At 33.2% G+C, this 15,935-nt stretch overlaps 1 protein-coding gene across 1 annotated transcript in view; it reads right to left on the bottom strand.

The window, feature by feature from the left end:
• Positions 1–286: 286 nt before the first annotated feature.
• LRP1B (LDL receptor related protein 1B) overlaps positions 287–15,935 on the bottom strand; it is a 1,432,692-nt gene continuing 1,417,043 nt past the window's right edge. Inside the window, exons 87-91 of the mRNA XM_073806959.1 lie at positions 13,272–13,348; positions 5,292–5,382; positions 3,964–4,108; positions 1,876–1,974; positions 287–427 (exon numbers count right to left, since the gene is read on the bottom strand). Of these exons, the coding sequence (XP_073663060.1) occupies positions 287–427; positions 1,876–1,974; positions 3,964–4,108; positions 5,292–5,382; positions 13,272–13,348 (553 nt within the window). The remainder of the gene's footprint in view (positions 428–1,875; positions 1,975–3,963; positions 4,109–5,291; positions 5,383–13,271; positions 13,349–15,935) is intronic.

Genomic DNA, 15,935 nt, shown 5'->3' with positions numbered 1-15,935 from the left:
AAAGGAATATGTTGTTTTTAATTTTAACAAATTCAAAGGTGTCTTATCAGCAGCATTGGTGTAAATTGTACTGTAGTGCAGTTCTTTTTCATAAAAATACCATACAAATGGTCAATCAGTAGTCATCAGCAAAAAATAAAACCCAGAAAACTCAGAAAACAATTGACCAGAAAAAAGATAAAGGAAGAGGTAATGCTGATCCCAAAACAAGTATAATACTGTTGGAACATACAAAAGTAATCCTTACATTTTATACATTTATACAGTATATAAAAGGTATCACTCATTATGCCACTGTCTCTCTTATCCCAATTTCTATTTTCTTTGGAAGCAGTTCTTTCCTTTCATCAACACTTCCTAAGGAGTTTCGACAGTTTTGCCCATCCATATACAATTTCGCATATATCGGATTGGAGTAATTTGTTGGCTGAAGGAGAAAAATAAATATAGTTTTATTACCTGTTTTGACCACATGAATTTGTTATTTTCTATGATGTCTATCTTTTACTGTTAACAACATTTATATGCATTTCATTTAACTTACTAAATAGTAATTATATAAATGTAATTTAAATTCTGTTTACAGGCTTTCGTCGACTTTAGCATTGCTTTAGATAAAAACATAATTGTATGTCTTTCAGTTAACTTGTGAACCTAAGGGGAGCTTTGACATAATATTGAAAGCCTGAAGAAATCTTCATGAAAGCTATATTCACTGCAACTTTATTTAAAAGTACAGAACATGAAACCAAACTGTCTTATTTCCAGTCCATGTTTTCTCCCCTTAATGCTATTGCAGTGGCAGGAAAGATGTGCTGCCATCTTTTTGCTTGGTCATCTAACTGCTTGGTGCTTATAATTTTTCAATATGAAATAAAAAAAAAAAGAAAAATGAAAGTAAACTACATTAGTTGTGTAAACTTTAAAAAATAAAGACAGTATTTTTGCTTCAAACAATCTCTATGTACTTATTATTGGAAATATTTTTGGATTCTTCTAAAGAATTGTGAAGGACACATTCATTCTAAGTTTCATAGATACTTGCATCACTTTGAGGTAGAATTGAGACATGCAGAAATGATCTCTTTCATTTGAAAAACATATACAATGTTTATTATTTTAATAGTTGCAACTTAACCTGAGGTTGTTACCTAGTTGGATTTTTTAAATTTTGTCTTTCCAAAATAGAATGTTAAATCTTAGTCATAACAAAGAAATATTATATTTTTTGAGCCATGCAAATGAGACAAACATGATAAAAAAAATGAGAATGAAAAACAGTTGATGGGAGAGAGGTACAAGGGTGAGATCAATCCTAGGAATCTTGATACCTGTCTTTAATCCCTCTTCTTTCCAATATGAACCATGTAACTTTAGGCAAAGTACCTTTCTCTAGAAGCTAGTTACTTAAAAAGTTTTCAAGAATGGTTTCATACACCATTTCTAACTTCTCCATACAATGCCACATTTTGTATTATATTTTTATTTAAAAGGATATCAAATTTGTATATACTAAACAAAGCGTCTTAATAGAAAATAAACCAAGCCAAACATAAATTTAAACTATTCAGCTTAAATTTCTGGCTAGAGATTTCTGTTCTAACAATAGCAAATGCTCATGTTTACTGCTAAGGAGCTTTAACATTTTCAAATTTAGAAGAAGAGATATTCCTACTGAATAACTTGCCGAAAATAACATTTCATATATAATCTTGCATACGCAGGACACTTAAGCCCCCAATTTTAATGCTGTTTTGAAATCTTTTGTTAATTAAAAAATCATTAAAGATAAGCCCCTATCTAAGTCTAGTAATCATCTTCGATTGTGAGGAGTTCTGTGATGGAATGGGTATGGAATAATGAATTTTCTCTCACCCCAGCGGTTAGTGGTCCTTTCAAATCAGAGTTTAGGTAGCTGGGCAGCGCTGTGTGTGGAAGCTTGAAAGCACTGGTCCCTCCCCCTATATACCTGGGCTGTGTGTAAACAGAGAATTTTAGTTTCTGATCTAATATCATGGAACTGTTTTCATTGATATAAACTCATGTTAAGTCATAAAAATAACATAAGATATATTCTTCAGCCCTGGGGCATCAACATTGTGTTCATGGTAGTTTCAATAATTTATGAAATAACTATTAATATTATACCTGTGATTCACAGATCATGAATTCATGAATCATCATTCACATTCACATCATGAATATATCAAACCATTGTAACAAGTGAATACTCTATGAAAAACACTTCATCATGAAGGTTGCTTTGGTGTGGCTACCTGCTTTTTAAAATCGTCTATACCTATAAATGTATTTTCTGCAGTTACTTCTTAGGCAACAATTCATATTTACATTTCAAACATCAGGACTCAGAATCAGCCATCTAAGGCACATTAAGTGTAATTTTGGTCAATCAGAAAATAAGTAAATATATATTTACTGAATGTTATTTGCTAAATACATTAAAAATATATTTGAGGGGCACTGAAGCACAGCTTTATCTTCTTAGAGTAAATATTTAAAAAATTAAATGGAATATTAAAAAGCTAGCCCCTTTAAGTATCCAAAATAGGCTTAGCTCTATCACTAGAAATAAAATGATGGGGAAAATGAGAACTCTCCCGCTCATAAAAAGTGTATAAGGTATATCCTCATCAGTTCATATTATATTTACAGACACTATATTTTATTCCTAAGAAAAATTCATAGAATATGAGAAGTCTATTATTTAAGATGTCTTTCTCCTTTATAAATTATCAAACAACATGCACAGTATGTTTAGTTTTTCAATTTCGAGTACAAAACACTGAAACTTAGGTTGCCAGGGTTTATTTCACAAACAATTTCAAGTGTAGGAGTTAGTAACTGAATTAATAATTTAGAGTAACTAAAAAATTATTTCTAATGAGGAAAAAAGTATACAATATCTTCTGATAGGGTAAAAACTTATCTATGCAATAATGATTGATTTCTTTTCATAGAAATGAATACTTCTTCAGTTTCAGACCACCAATTTTAGGCTTAGAAAGTCTGGCCGTGGATTCAGAACTAGATTGAATATATGGGGACCTATTCAGTTTCTTTGGGAACAGCTGTTGCTATGAGTGCAAAGCCACGTGATCGTTGCGATTATTTAATATAATGGTGCATTTTGGACAAAATACCTTTAATATATCAGAATATAAATAACCATTTAATGAATGAACAAATAAGCTAAGAAAAATCATACCATACTAGCAAATTGATGCTCTTAATTCATTAATTCAATTGATGCTCTTAAAATATTCTATAATTATCATGCAAAATATTCCGATTATACAGTGAAGGGAATCTTTGCAAGTTTATCTAGATAGTTGTATCATTTATCTATTTCTTATGAAAGCTTCCAGACTGAGCATTCAGTAATATGAACTAATAGAAACTAAAAAAAGACTGTGGATTTTTAGGCTATATATATCAATGGTATGTCTCAAATCAATAAGAAGGATATTATAGTAGGTAGAAAAATATTGTTTAAAAGTGATTTGATCACAAACAAATCCAAGCACACAGCTTAGTGGACTCTTCAATAAAACATTATTGGAAATAAAGTACTTATTTTGGCAATGAAATACTGTACTCTTTTTGTTATTAAAAATAAATCAGTAATTTTACACTAGGCTGTATATTTACATGTGCCAGCACCTCAACACATTTGAATAAGATATTATTTAAAATAAGCTATGTTTATAAACTAAGCAAATAAATAAATATTATTTTCCAAAACATGTTACATTAACTTCGTGCTTCAGGTGAATGCAGTCCACAATTTTATTTTTTCTTTAGAAGAGCCTATAAAATTCAATGCATCCTAAAGTTCTTTAATCTAACTTCAGATAAAAGAAATAATGGTGAAATTCAGAACCATTTTATGGAGAAATGACTCAAGAATGTTAGTGCTCACAGTGTACCATCTTAAAACTTTACCTTTGCTGGATCCACCATAAAGCCAGGATCTAAAAGACCTCCATCGCTGTGATCATGATCCACCTCATACATGTTGTAAGATGGATTGCCGATTTCTACATTTATTCCTCCATTGATAATAGGTTGTCTTCTTATAGTTTTCGTCCTAGAATAAGTGAACATTGTGTGAGTTATCTAAATATCACAATGTGGTGCATGAAACTGTCATATTTGTAGATTTAATGACATTTTAATGTAACTGATGGAACATTCTTAAATAAAATACACTGAAAATAAATGACATTTATTGATTCACAGAGGAACAAAAACTCTGAATGTAATACATTATTTTCCCAAGTTATTTAGATTTAACAATAAAAAATGCACTTGGAACATATTCCTTGTAAATAGCTAATACCACATTAGTTGAAACTGAATATTCACTAATCAATTGCCCTTTAAAATTCTACTTTCTCCCTTTCGTTCCTGAAAAACGTCTATAAAAAGTGATAAACTTTCAATCCTCAAGTCATGTGGCTAAAATCCTCTTTTACATAATTCAAAAACGGACTCGTGGGGCTTCCCTGGTGGCACAGTGGTTGAGAGTCCGCCTGCCGATGCAGGGGAAAACGGGTTCGTGCCCCGGTCCGGGAAGATCCCACATGCCGCGGAGCGGCTGGGCCCGTGAGCCATGGCCGCTGAGCCTGCGCATCCGGGGCCTGTGCTCCGCAAACGGGGAGGCCACAACAGTGAGAGGCCCGTGTACCGCAAAAAACAAACAAACAAACCAAACCAAACCAAAACAAAAAAAAAACGGACTCACAAACTCTAGCTTCCAGATAATAACCCCACAGACAACTCACTCCTTATAGATCTTTTACCTGCATATTCAAATAAGTTGAAATAATGACACTTCCAGTAATATATAAAATCAACAAATATGTAATCTGTGAATAAAACGCACAATTTGTGACATACAATACATAGTCATTATCATTTTATTGACATTACTAATCTTACACATTAATATTATAAAATGCTCTTTAGAGACGCTTGCTATTTCAAGGAAAAACTACCACAAATGTAAAATTCTATTGAATGTTTAATAACTCCCTTGTTATTTTTGTTGGAATATGCAAGTGCAGCCATTCCATCAATATAACATAAGGGAAAGGTTGTCTAAATTATAATCACTTAAAATGAAGTGGAGGGATAAAATGGTTCAAAAAACATAGAATTCAGCAGTTGGAATATGTAAATCATACTTTAAGAAATTTTCTTAAAAAAAATCAGTTTCTGTAACTATTTGTGTAATTTATTTACTGTTGGTCTAGAACCTTGCATCTTACCTTCGTTTTCTTTTACAAAGCACTAAACCAATTACCAAGGTGGTTATCAAAGTCACCAAGAGGACGAGAGGCACAATGATGGCTATGCTTCCTGAAAAAGAAATGAATGAATAGATGAACACATAAATAAAATGAAGACAAGATTGATATAACTGAACACTTTATTACACCAAATCATTTGACAATTGACATAATAAAAATAAAGCTTAGGTCAAGTGTCTATATTCCTAGTTCATAACTACATTACTGGAAAATCACTTTCTTATTAAATACTTGATCTGCTGGAAATGTTTCTTCAGATATCTTTCCTTTATATGTTACCATTAAATACCTTGAGGTTAGAAATACTGACTTCTTTGTCAATCTGACTCTGATTCTCACCAGACACATTTATTTGCAATGACATAAGTAAAGAAACTGTGACTGAACACACATTTCCACAATTTCCCTGGCCATATTTCCACCCTTAGTTTTTTTCCTTCAGCTATAAATACTCCCTGGCCATGAGTACATGTGGCAAGTTAGATGGCAGTCTGGTAAAACAAAAGGGGTAACAGTTTTGGATTTGGATGGACATAGGCCTAAATATCAGTTTCACCACCTACCTGAAGTGAGACCTTGGAAAAGTTATTTAAAATTTGAGGCTCATGCTCTTTACCTGTTAAAATAGAGACATGAAGACCTACCACATAGGGCTCTTAGCTTGATTCAACAAAATAGGGGGACAAAGTGGATTCTCTTTCTCAAATTCCAGCTTCAGAATATTTTCAGCAAACCACATTTAAGTGTTGGGCTTATGTTGTAAATGTCCACTTTCCCTCTTTATAAGAATGATCTAGGTTGTATCACTCATCTTCAAAATGGAATAACAGATCTATGGAATAGATTTTCAAAAGTGGTCATAGAAAGTGGATCTTAGTTTTTATGCAGCTGAGCATAGGGGAGAAGTAAAACTGAGGAGAAACTCTGCCCTGCTCTCCATTTCTAGGTTGGCAATAAGAGCAATCTTTTTTTTCTAAAGAAGAAGGAGACGATACCCTTTTACTGATGATGCGATCCACAGTAAGATACACCTAGGGTCATATGTCACTTATGCAGGAAGAAAACCGAATGCAAGCGTTGCCTAATAACAGGAGAGTATTAAGAAGCTCTATCAAGTACCTAAATCTCATGTTTCCAACAGACAAATATCTAGTGCCCATAAGACAAGTCTTTGTCTATTTGGAAGAAGTATCTCATTGATTCTGTCAAGTCAGCTTAATCATTGGCTAAACTGAGAAACACAGCAACACCCAAACTAATTGAAATTTAATGTGAGGATCTTGAATGGTTCAGGAATGAAACGTTAATAGTTATTAAATATATGAATTTTTCTCTGCATATACATGTACATGTAAAATACTGTGGTAGAAATTAATGGTAATATTAAGCATGATAAGCAGCTGCCTAGGGAATTTAAAATAGAAATATAGATCAGTTTTAACAGCTCTAGCCACAGATATCTGTGTGAGGTAGTACGTATTGCAGATCATTTACCAAAATACCAAAAAGTCTTTATTAAGGAAATGTCATATATAAGATAATCTTTCAATTTGGAACTTCAAAAATAACTTGACTAAAATGACCAAATAACTCTCTTCCATGCAAGAAAAAATATGGTTTGCCTTCTTTAGTCAGTTTCTGAAATGTAAACCTCATTTTATTTTTTTCATGCTGTTACCAGCACTATATGATTTAGTGAGTTTGATATTACATTACCTCCTTGGTTTTGGGAAAGTGAACTTTATATGAATGTGTAATTTATTAATAATTAATGTAAGTGGAGAATCTGGCACCTTGGATAGTAATTAACATTTGTTCACAAATTTTAAATACCAGTGAACAGCTTGATTTCTTCATAAACTGACTTCAACTGATTGATCACAACTTTATAAATATCCTCACTTCATCATTTATATTTTTTTCTGCTAAAATTTGTGGTAAATATGTAGGTTTAAAATATATATCAATACTAGCTTTAAGGTATATAAAGTTACTTTCCCCTCAAAGCAATTATAAATTATTTAGAATATTAGATTTTATTTGTTCTACATAGTTTCTTTTATTCTTATTAGGTAGAAATGCTGTTAATTATGCATGCTAGAAAACAAAGAACTTTGTTTTTCTTTTTCCCATGACAGATGGCAGTTCCAATCCCTCACATTACAGCCCTCTGTTTAAGAGCCTAGCATTCTTATAAGTTTATATAAGCTATCAAGGTAACTGCGATAATGCTCAGTATAGCCAATAAATAATAAAGGGTGGCAATTTGGCAAGTTTTTCTTTATTTTTTGTAAATTAGTTTATATTCATAGAAACAACTAGCAAATATATATATTATTAGAATATAGTATAGATATTTATCAAAATAAGTATTTTTTCCAAGCAGTATATACGGCAGTAAATATCACATTGTAACATATAACAATCAAGATCTATTGTAGGTGATATTTTTGATAGTATATTTTTGGTGGATTGTCCTAAACAGATTAAAAAAAAAAAAAACACACTCTGAACTTGTTATTGGGTGGAGGGGAAATCTCAACAAACTTCTCACAGAAAATAGAGCCAGTCTTTCTTTGCCACGTTGTACTGTAGCCTCATTATATAATGCTTTTCCATTTGAAAGAAGAACTGTCTTATCAAATTGTTACGTTGAGGAGACCCCTTCAATGGGAGAGGCAGTACAGCATCACAGTTGATATAATAGATTCTGGAGCCAGCCTACCTCAAATTTGAACCTCAAAGGTCAAATCTCAGCTTACTAGCAACATGCGCTTGGGCAAATTTATATTCTTTGAGTTTACACATTTATAAAATGAGTGTTATCATTAATATATACCTCATAGTAATGTAAATAGAATTGTGTCTATTACACAGAAAGTGCTAATACATGTTTATTAACTAATTCAAAATACATATTGCCATATGACTCTGTGTATGCCTCTATGTATGCACTTTTCACCATATGTTGTAGAGATCAGTTTATTTGTAACTTGAGGGCATAAGCTATCTTTGTTTTGCAGATAGCACAGTGCCTAGGATATCATAGGGACTATACATTCAGTTCTCATTTAGCAGATATATTTTAAGTGTTGCTATACTCCGCACACTCAACATTTACTCTACTTTGCACTGGGGATAGAAACGTCCCTCCTCTCATCTTGTTTGATGTATATTAGAAGATGACAAACACATGGGTTTATTTAGCACAGTGATAAGCACCACCCTAGTGAAAGTATGTATTGCTCTGAAAACATAGAGGAGTAGTATCCGGCTAGATCTGGGATAGAGGAGGACGACTGGTGTGCCTTTGAGACCTGAGGGATGAGTTCCATGAAAGAGAATGCAGGTTGAGAGGAGGAGGAGATATTGAATTAACCTAGGGAGAGAAATATGAAAACCTGGAGGAGAAAAGATCAAGGAACAGCAGTCTGAATGGAGAGTAGAGCAGAGGGTGGTAGAAGGAGATGTGGCTATAGAGGAAAGCAAAGGGGATGTTAGGAAGGGCTGTGTAAGCTACATAAATGAGCCAGGAATTTATGCTATTAAAAAACAGGATGATGTTGAAGGAAATTTAGGAAGTCATATCTATGGACTATATTGTCTAACTTAACTTAAAAAAGGAGGAAGGTTAAGAGTGACACTTAAGTGTTGCTTGGATAACCAGGTAGATTTTGCAGCTATGTGTATAGACAGGAAGGCAAAACAAGGTGTATAAAAATGGCTGGTTGAGTGGGAGAAGGGGATGAGATCATTTGGGGAAACACGGAACTTCAGATTCCTGTAGTATAGAGATATAGATATACAGATATAGACAGAGATGACATCAATATGGATACAGCAGTTGTGCAGTGGGATATGTGTCTCAGCCTCAGAAGAGAAACCAGGATTGAGGATAGAAATTTGGGAGTAATTAACGAAGAGTTGAAAACCGAGATCAAGGAATTATGGATTACCAAGGAGAATATATGTAGTGTGGGGAAACCAGCAGAGTTTACTATCATGAAAGTTAAAGAAAGAATTTTTTATTTATCGAAGTTATAGTAGAAAAATATAAGCATAAATTATATCATTACAATTGACCTCTTTTGACTTGCTGCTATATATTCTGCTCTTAAGTTTATGTTTACATATATGTATAAATGTGTGTGTCTCTATATATAGTGATTTGGATGATGTTTCTTAAGCATTTTGATAAACTGTTATTTTAAAAATCATAAAGAACATATCATGTTCCAAACTTAGCAAAGATTATCCTTCCAGTGATCTTTGAGAGGCTGCTTATCATCCTGGTCATGTATAATCATCCTCACTTTGTACCACTCTCACTCTTGTCCCCTTGGTGTCAGTACACTGATTTTCTTTCAATCCCTTGAACATGTTTAGCTTTTTCCTACTCTAGCGTTCTTGTATCTGCTGTTTCTTTTGTTTGAAATACACTTAGCGTCTCCTCCCCTTTTTAATCATTCAAGTCTGAGCTTAAGTATCACCATCTCAGAGAAATCACTCCTGACCTCAGTTCTCCCCTAACATTCTCTATTTCTGTGTCTTTTTTACTTCCTTCACAGATCCAATCAAGACTCATAGTTATTTTCTACGTGTTTACTTATTTGCTTGCTTTCTTGTTTAACTATTTTTTTTATCCCTCTGGCACCTCAGTTTCATGAGAAGAGGCACTGACTATTTTTTTTTTTTTTTTTGCTGTACACGGGCCTCTCACTGTTGTGGCCTCTCCCGTTGTGGAGCACAGGCTCCGGATGCGCAGGCTCAGCGGCCATGGCTCACAGGCCCAGCTGCTCCGTGGCATGTGGGATCCTCCCGGACCGGGGCACGAACCCGTGTCCCCTGCAACGGCAGGCGGACTCTCAACCACTGTGCCACCAGGGAAGCCCTGACTATCTTATTCACTGATTCATCCCTGGGATCTAGACATTACTTGACACTTAGTAGAGGCTCAATAAATACTTGCTTTTGGATAATTAGGACAGAGGCATTATTTTGTTGCATTTTTCTCTATATATTTGCAATTTATAGTTATATTTATAATTCCTTGGTATAACATAATTACTTTTTTTTCTGTTTTAAAACATGACAGTATAAAAGACATGAGGATAAAGTAGGAAAACAGAAGATATGAATAACCCCCTAACAGATGTCACATTTCTGTTGTCACTACAGTAAAATACAGCATCATTACATTACTGTCCCACAAATGCTGAGTATATTTTTATCCTCCTTAAATTTAGCAGATATGAATAGCATAATCCAAACACTGAGCATCCACTCCCTTAAAACTTCAGGTAAATCTAAAACAGGAGTATAAAATAAATATTTCATCATCCTTAGTTTAAAACTCTTCCAAATAACTTCAGAAAAGTTTCTGCTTTTTCAAGTGGAAACTAAGCAGAAAGTTCTAGAATAATAGATCCACTTAATTCCACAGGCAGGCTGATCTTTAGATACTTTAAACCGCAAGGGGCAGAGAACATCAGTATGACTACTCAGAGATGATTAAGAAAGCCGCTCATCAATTAGAAAGGTAAATCTCGTGCCAGTTGATAGCAGTTAGGCTGAGAGAGGCAGTATATTCCTGATTGCGCCAAGGTCCAATGATTATGGAATGCTTCACTGTAAGTGGAAATGCAGATTTGAAAACACATTCCTAAAGTATCCATCTTTCTTATTGAACAGATTACTTTTGCCCAAGTTCGGGGAACATTTGACAACCATTCAAAACCACTGGAGTTTACCTGAGAAAATAAAAATAGCCCTCCTACCTTAGGAAGGATCAGTTTAACTACCTTTTCTCTCCTTTCAGAGTTACTGAGGCAAGTTTCTCTAAGCGCAAATGTCTGATAAGTACCTTTTAACATAGTCATTATGTGGTCAACTTTGCTCAAATCTGAGATAATTTGACATTTGCATAGCTAATAGCCCTTTCAATGTGCATTGATACTTCCATTAAATGTAATGACTTTAAATCAGTGATGGAAGAAAGAGCATCAGAATCTTTGGAAAAAGGGTTACAACTACTTGCAACTCCTCCTTCTATGTGATAGTTCCTATTTTAGAACTGTTGCATGTAATTAGAGGCATTTTTTTTATAAGGGAGCTTGTTGCCAATGCAAATGGTTGGCAACATCACCTTTCAATAAATACATCTGGCACACCCCTCCTCAAAATCATCTTCCAAACACGAAATTTTCCCTTGTAGATGGACCTTATATATAAATTGAAAATTCAATTGACATTCTACTCTGTTTCCTTCTTTCAGAAAATTTTATCAATATTTAAAATTGTTTTGATTCTCTAAAAGACTAAGTTTTTAATTTATCTTAGATAATTGAGAAGTTATCATCAAAGAAAGCCTAAAGTACCATGACTTCATTAATTCTCAACTTATTACTTCAGTATGTTCTACAGGTTGGTAACTCAAATGCATTTTTTCATTACAAAAATGCTCTTAATGATGGTTGAGTCTTATAACTGGTTCACAAAAAATCATATAAATTAGTATTCCTCCAGAATTGTTAGTACTAATGTCAGTATGATCCTGGAAGAGAGAGAAGAGAGTATTTTTTTTTCTTTTGCTCTTCTTCTGCAATATCAAGTTAGGCAAGGTATATTTTCCCACATCTCCTATATTTTATGAATCAATTCCTCAAATCCTAGTGCCCTATTCCTACAACTACGTGTCCATAGTTTTGTTACAGTATTCTCCCTTCCCTTCCTAAAGACAACACACAAATTCTAAGGTAACACCATATGCTCCATGACCAGAATCACGTATCTCACTTTTCCAAATGCAAAGACTCATTTCTAAGGTTATTTATTCTATATCTATTTGCCATTTTTCAAAGATGGTCATCCTTACTAGCCCAAGTTAATCTCTAAATGGTGGAACTTTAAACAATGTCACTTGAAGGATTTCAAGCAATGATAAATTATTTGGGGACAGGCACAACAAACAAGTAGATCAGCAAACACTGGGAGCCTATGTCTAAGGTACAAAAATCATATACTTTTGATTTTGATAATGTCTTTCTTTTTTCACAAATTCCATAGTATATTTTTTGTTTGTTTCCATGTATGCTCTCTCACCAGCAGTGAAAGACTAGAGAAAAATTGCTAAGTAAGCATTCATAAATCAGAGGTATTACTTTTTCTCTTCAAGAATATATTTACCCACTTGATAGTTATTCCAGATTTCTCAAAAATTTTCCACTCATTAGCGATAGTATGTGTGAGTTGGGAAACTTTATGTAAGACTTTTGTTGTGAAAATCTTTATAAAATCATTTAAAATTGTTGGAACACACACACATAGACACAAAATATTGATGTAGATAAAATTTCATATCAGGGACCTGTCCTAAGACTACAGCTACACACACAAAAAAACTTGTAAAATGTTGCTACATTTTAACATACTTCAAAACCAGTACTTTAAAGATAAGGAAGCAATGAATCAACTATGCTCCTTATTAAAAATTGCTTGTTAACATACTTCATCACTTTGAGACTAATCAAGTTTGTTTTTCCACAACACACTGAATGCACTTCAAGAAAAATACTCTAATTAAAACATGAAATTACTTTTCTTCCCCAAGCATTCTCACATCCATTGTGATATTTGCAGACTTTGCAGCTGACGCACATTTCCGAAGAAAAGCTTAAGCTAGGTTTACAGATGTGTGTTCTGAAAACTGCCAAAGTTTGAGATGAACCCTCACAGCCTAAAAGCGCACATAATGCTGGATCCTGTCACCAGGTGAGAGCTCAGTGTTTCTTCTTTCAAAAAACATATGGATTGCAGATCTCTTGCAAAATTCCATAAAGGAGATTTTCCAAGACTCAATTCCCACAATAATGGTATAAAAAGAAAACAATGCTTTCTATACTATGTGGAACACCCAAGATATTAATCTGAGAAACTTACTTGTGCTGATATGATCAGATTTGCTGCTCTTTGGGGCCGGCCTCTCACACTGTGTGCCTGACCAGTTGGTGGAACATCTAGAAAGATAAAAACAAACAAAAAAATCAGTGAGTAACAAAACCCACAAGTCTGCTAACGTAGTAACTTTAACCAAATGAAATGAAGGAAGAGCCTACTATCACAGATTCATGAATTTTAGATAGAGATTTCTGCTAATTTCCTGCATATTGTCAGTATGCTGAGGGTAACTTCAATTGGACTTCACTTGTTAAAATACTTTTTAAAATTTAAAGTCATTTTTCTTTATTCTATGTTAAACTTAAAATTGGCATATTTTATAACAAAACTGAAATTTTAATTAAGAATTGAGATTAATTTGAGACGTACTGAAAATTATGCCACTATAAAAATTGAGTTTGCCTGTCAAGCAAATCCTTCTTTACTAAGTTTCTGTGATTTATTTTTTCTGGTTCTAAATTCAGAGTGGAACTAACAACCAAACAGCAAATGGTCATATGTCTCATAGTTCAAACTGCACAATTTTTACTCTTTTAATCAGAGACAGGGAAATATAGTGCTTTCCCATTTAAGATCATGCTTCTATTCCCATGAAATCAAGACAATATGCCCAAGTTTTCATTCAGAGAAGTTGTCTTTCCCATATAGGAACCATGACATTATGATGGGAAGTCTTGCAGAGGATTAAAATAATAGATTTGATTAAAATCCTTCATTTAAACATAAATCACAACCATATAATTAGCTGATTGTATCAAAATAAATGCTGGAATGGTTTTAGCTATGTTTGAACAATGTCTGCTGGCTAACACAAGATGCCTCCATGCATCTGTCAGAGGAAATCCATAGAGAAACAATTTAATTGGCTTCAGTTCTTATTTAAAATGACTGTCAAATACCACCACATCACAAGTAGTTGTACACAGTAAAAGAACCGCTTCCAGAACTATTCCAAGTAGATATCTTTGGGCATGGTGGCCAAACTAAATAACTGCCATGGGTGGGTCTCTTCCAATTCTGTCATAGCCAATTCAAGTAGCTGAAGCTGTTTGGGAACTAGGCTTCTATGATGCCATGTGAATTATTTGTGGTATTTGTGAAGACAGTATCGGGTGTCCTAACACAGGGCAAAATCTCATAAAATCATCATATTGACAAACTCAAGTTACAAAAAGAAAAATTTGTTTCATAAAAGCATACATTAACTTCAGAATAATGGACAGCAACGTTACTATTCAAGAATATAGTTATTTGATTAATAATGATATTATAAAACTATGAGTATGGATCATGATTTCAATGAAAATTAATATCATTATATTATTATTAAGTCATCACTCATGCATTATCCTGATTTTTTATTTAGATCCTTTATAAAAAGCTTACATATATATTTTCTATACATCACATTTATTATATACCATACTACAAGTAAATCATTAAAATAGGTAAATAAATTTTAAGGCCAGGTCTATGACGCTGTCTGTATTACTGAAGTGAGGTAATGAAATGAGCATATTTCAAATAATTATAATAAAGTGAACAACCAATAAAATCATTGATTTAAAAAAAATCTGTTTTCTCCCTTAGTTGTGGTTTTGCAGTTGAATGTTCTAGAAAATTGTTCCAGTTCTTCAGTTCCTAATTCTTGACACAGTCCAAAGATAATTCAAAATAAGATGTTTAGGCAAATTTTGCAAACATCATTAGAATGAATCCTAATCATTGCAAAAGTCTTTTTGTTCTTTGTAGCTTTACATTTGTCAAATCTTTCTAATTGACCACTGAGGATATTTTACATGCTCCAGTGAAAAAAATAATACTGATTGCTTGGTAATTTTATTATATAACCGATGTGTACAAAGCTATTTTAAAATTAAAATATCAAAATTTGCTCTTTACATTACCTCCTTTGAAAAAACAACAGTAACAACAGCAACCTAAATCAGGTTCATGTTAAGCAAGAGAAATGATCTGAGATATATTTTGTTGTGTTAATAGAGATAAGAACCTCTGGGGCTCATCGTAACACTGAGATGCTTAGAAGTCAGAAAATGGAATTGCTCAGGAATTGGAGGAATAAATGCTAATTGATAAGATGTTCTGATATGAGCATAATGTGTTTTAAGTATTTTAGGAAGTTATTAAAAATATGCCTTTAGAACTCCAGAAGGGCAGAGAGAGATTTTTAAACAAAGAAGATCAGGATACTGTGATTTTTATTCCAAACTCTGAAATTATTTAAGTAGGACAGGTGGTATTTATTAACAGTATTGAGTAATTTTCTGTTTTATCCATAGCTTGGAACCCAGTACTTATATTAGATAAAATATATCACTTGCTAGTGGTCGTGATGCTCCTCTCTTTTGCATTGTGGAAGCACACTTAACTTCTTAGCTTTCAGGGAATATTTTGTTTATAATATTTGTTTATTATCATCTTTAATCTGTACTGTTGCAATCTACTGCTCCCTGCTATTCATCCCTGGACAATTATCTTTGAGTTAGTCGTGCATGGTCCTCCCAAGAAATCTTATTTTTTTTCTTACCATCACAAACATCTGTATATCCTTCCTTTTAAATTTATTCTACAGTTATTTCCCCCACTGTGCTTTATCCTAGGACAATGAAAATCAGCTTCTTTTTC

The sequence above is a fragment of the Tursiops truncatus genome, chromosome 7 (assembly GCF_011762595.2).
Source record: "Tursiops truncatus isolate mTurTru1 chromosome 7, mTurTru1.mat.Y, whole genome shotgun sequence".
Classification (NCBI taxonomy): domain Eukaryota; kingdom Metazoa; phylum Chordata; class Mammalia; order Artiodactyla; family Delphinidae; genus Tursiops; species Tursiops truncatus.
The sequence above is the reverse complement of the archived record's forward strand: the minus strand, read 5'-3'. Positions and strand labels throughout refer to the sequence as shown.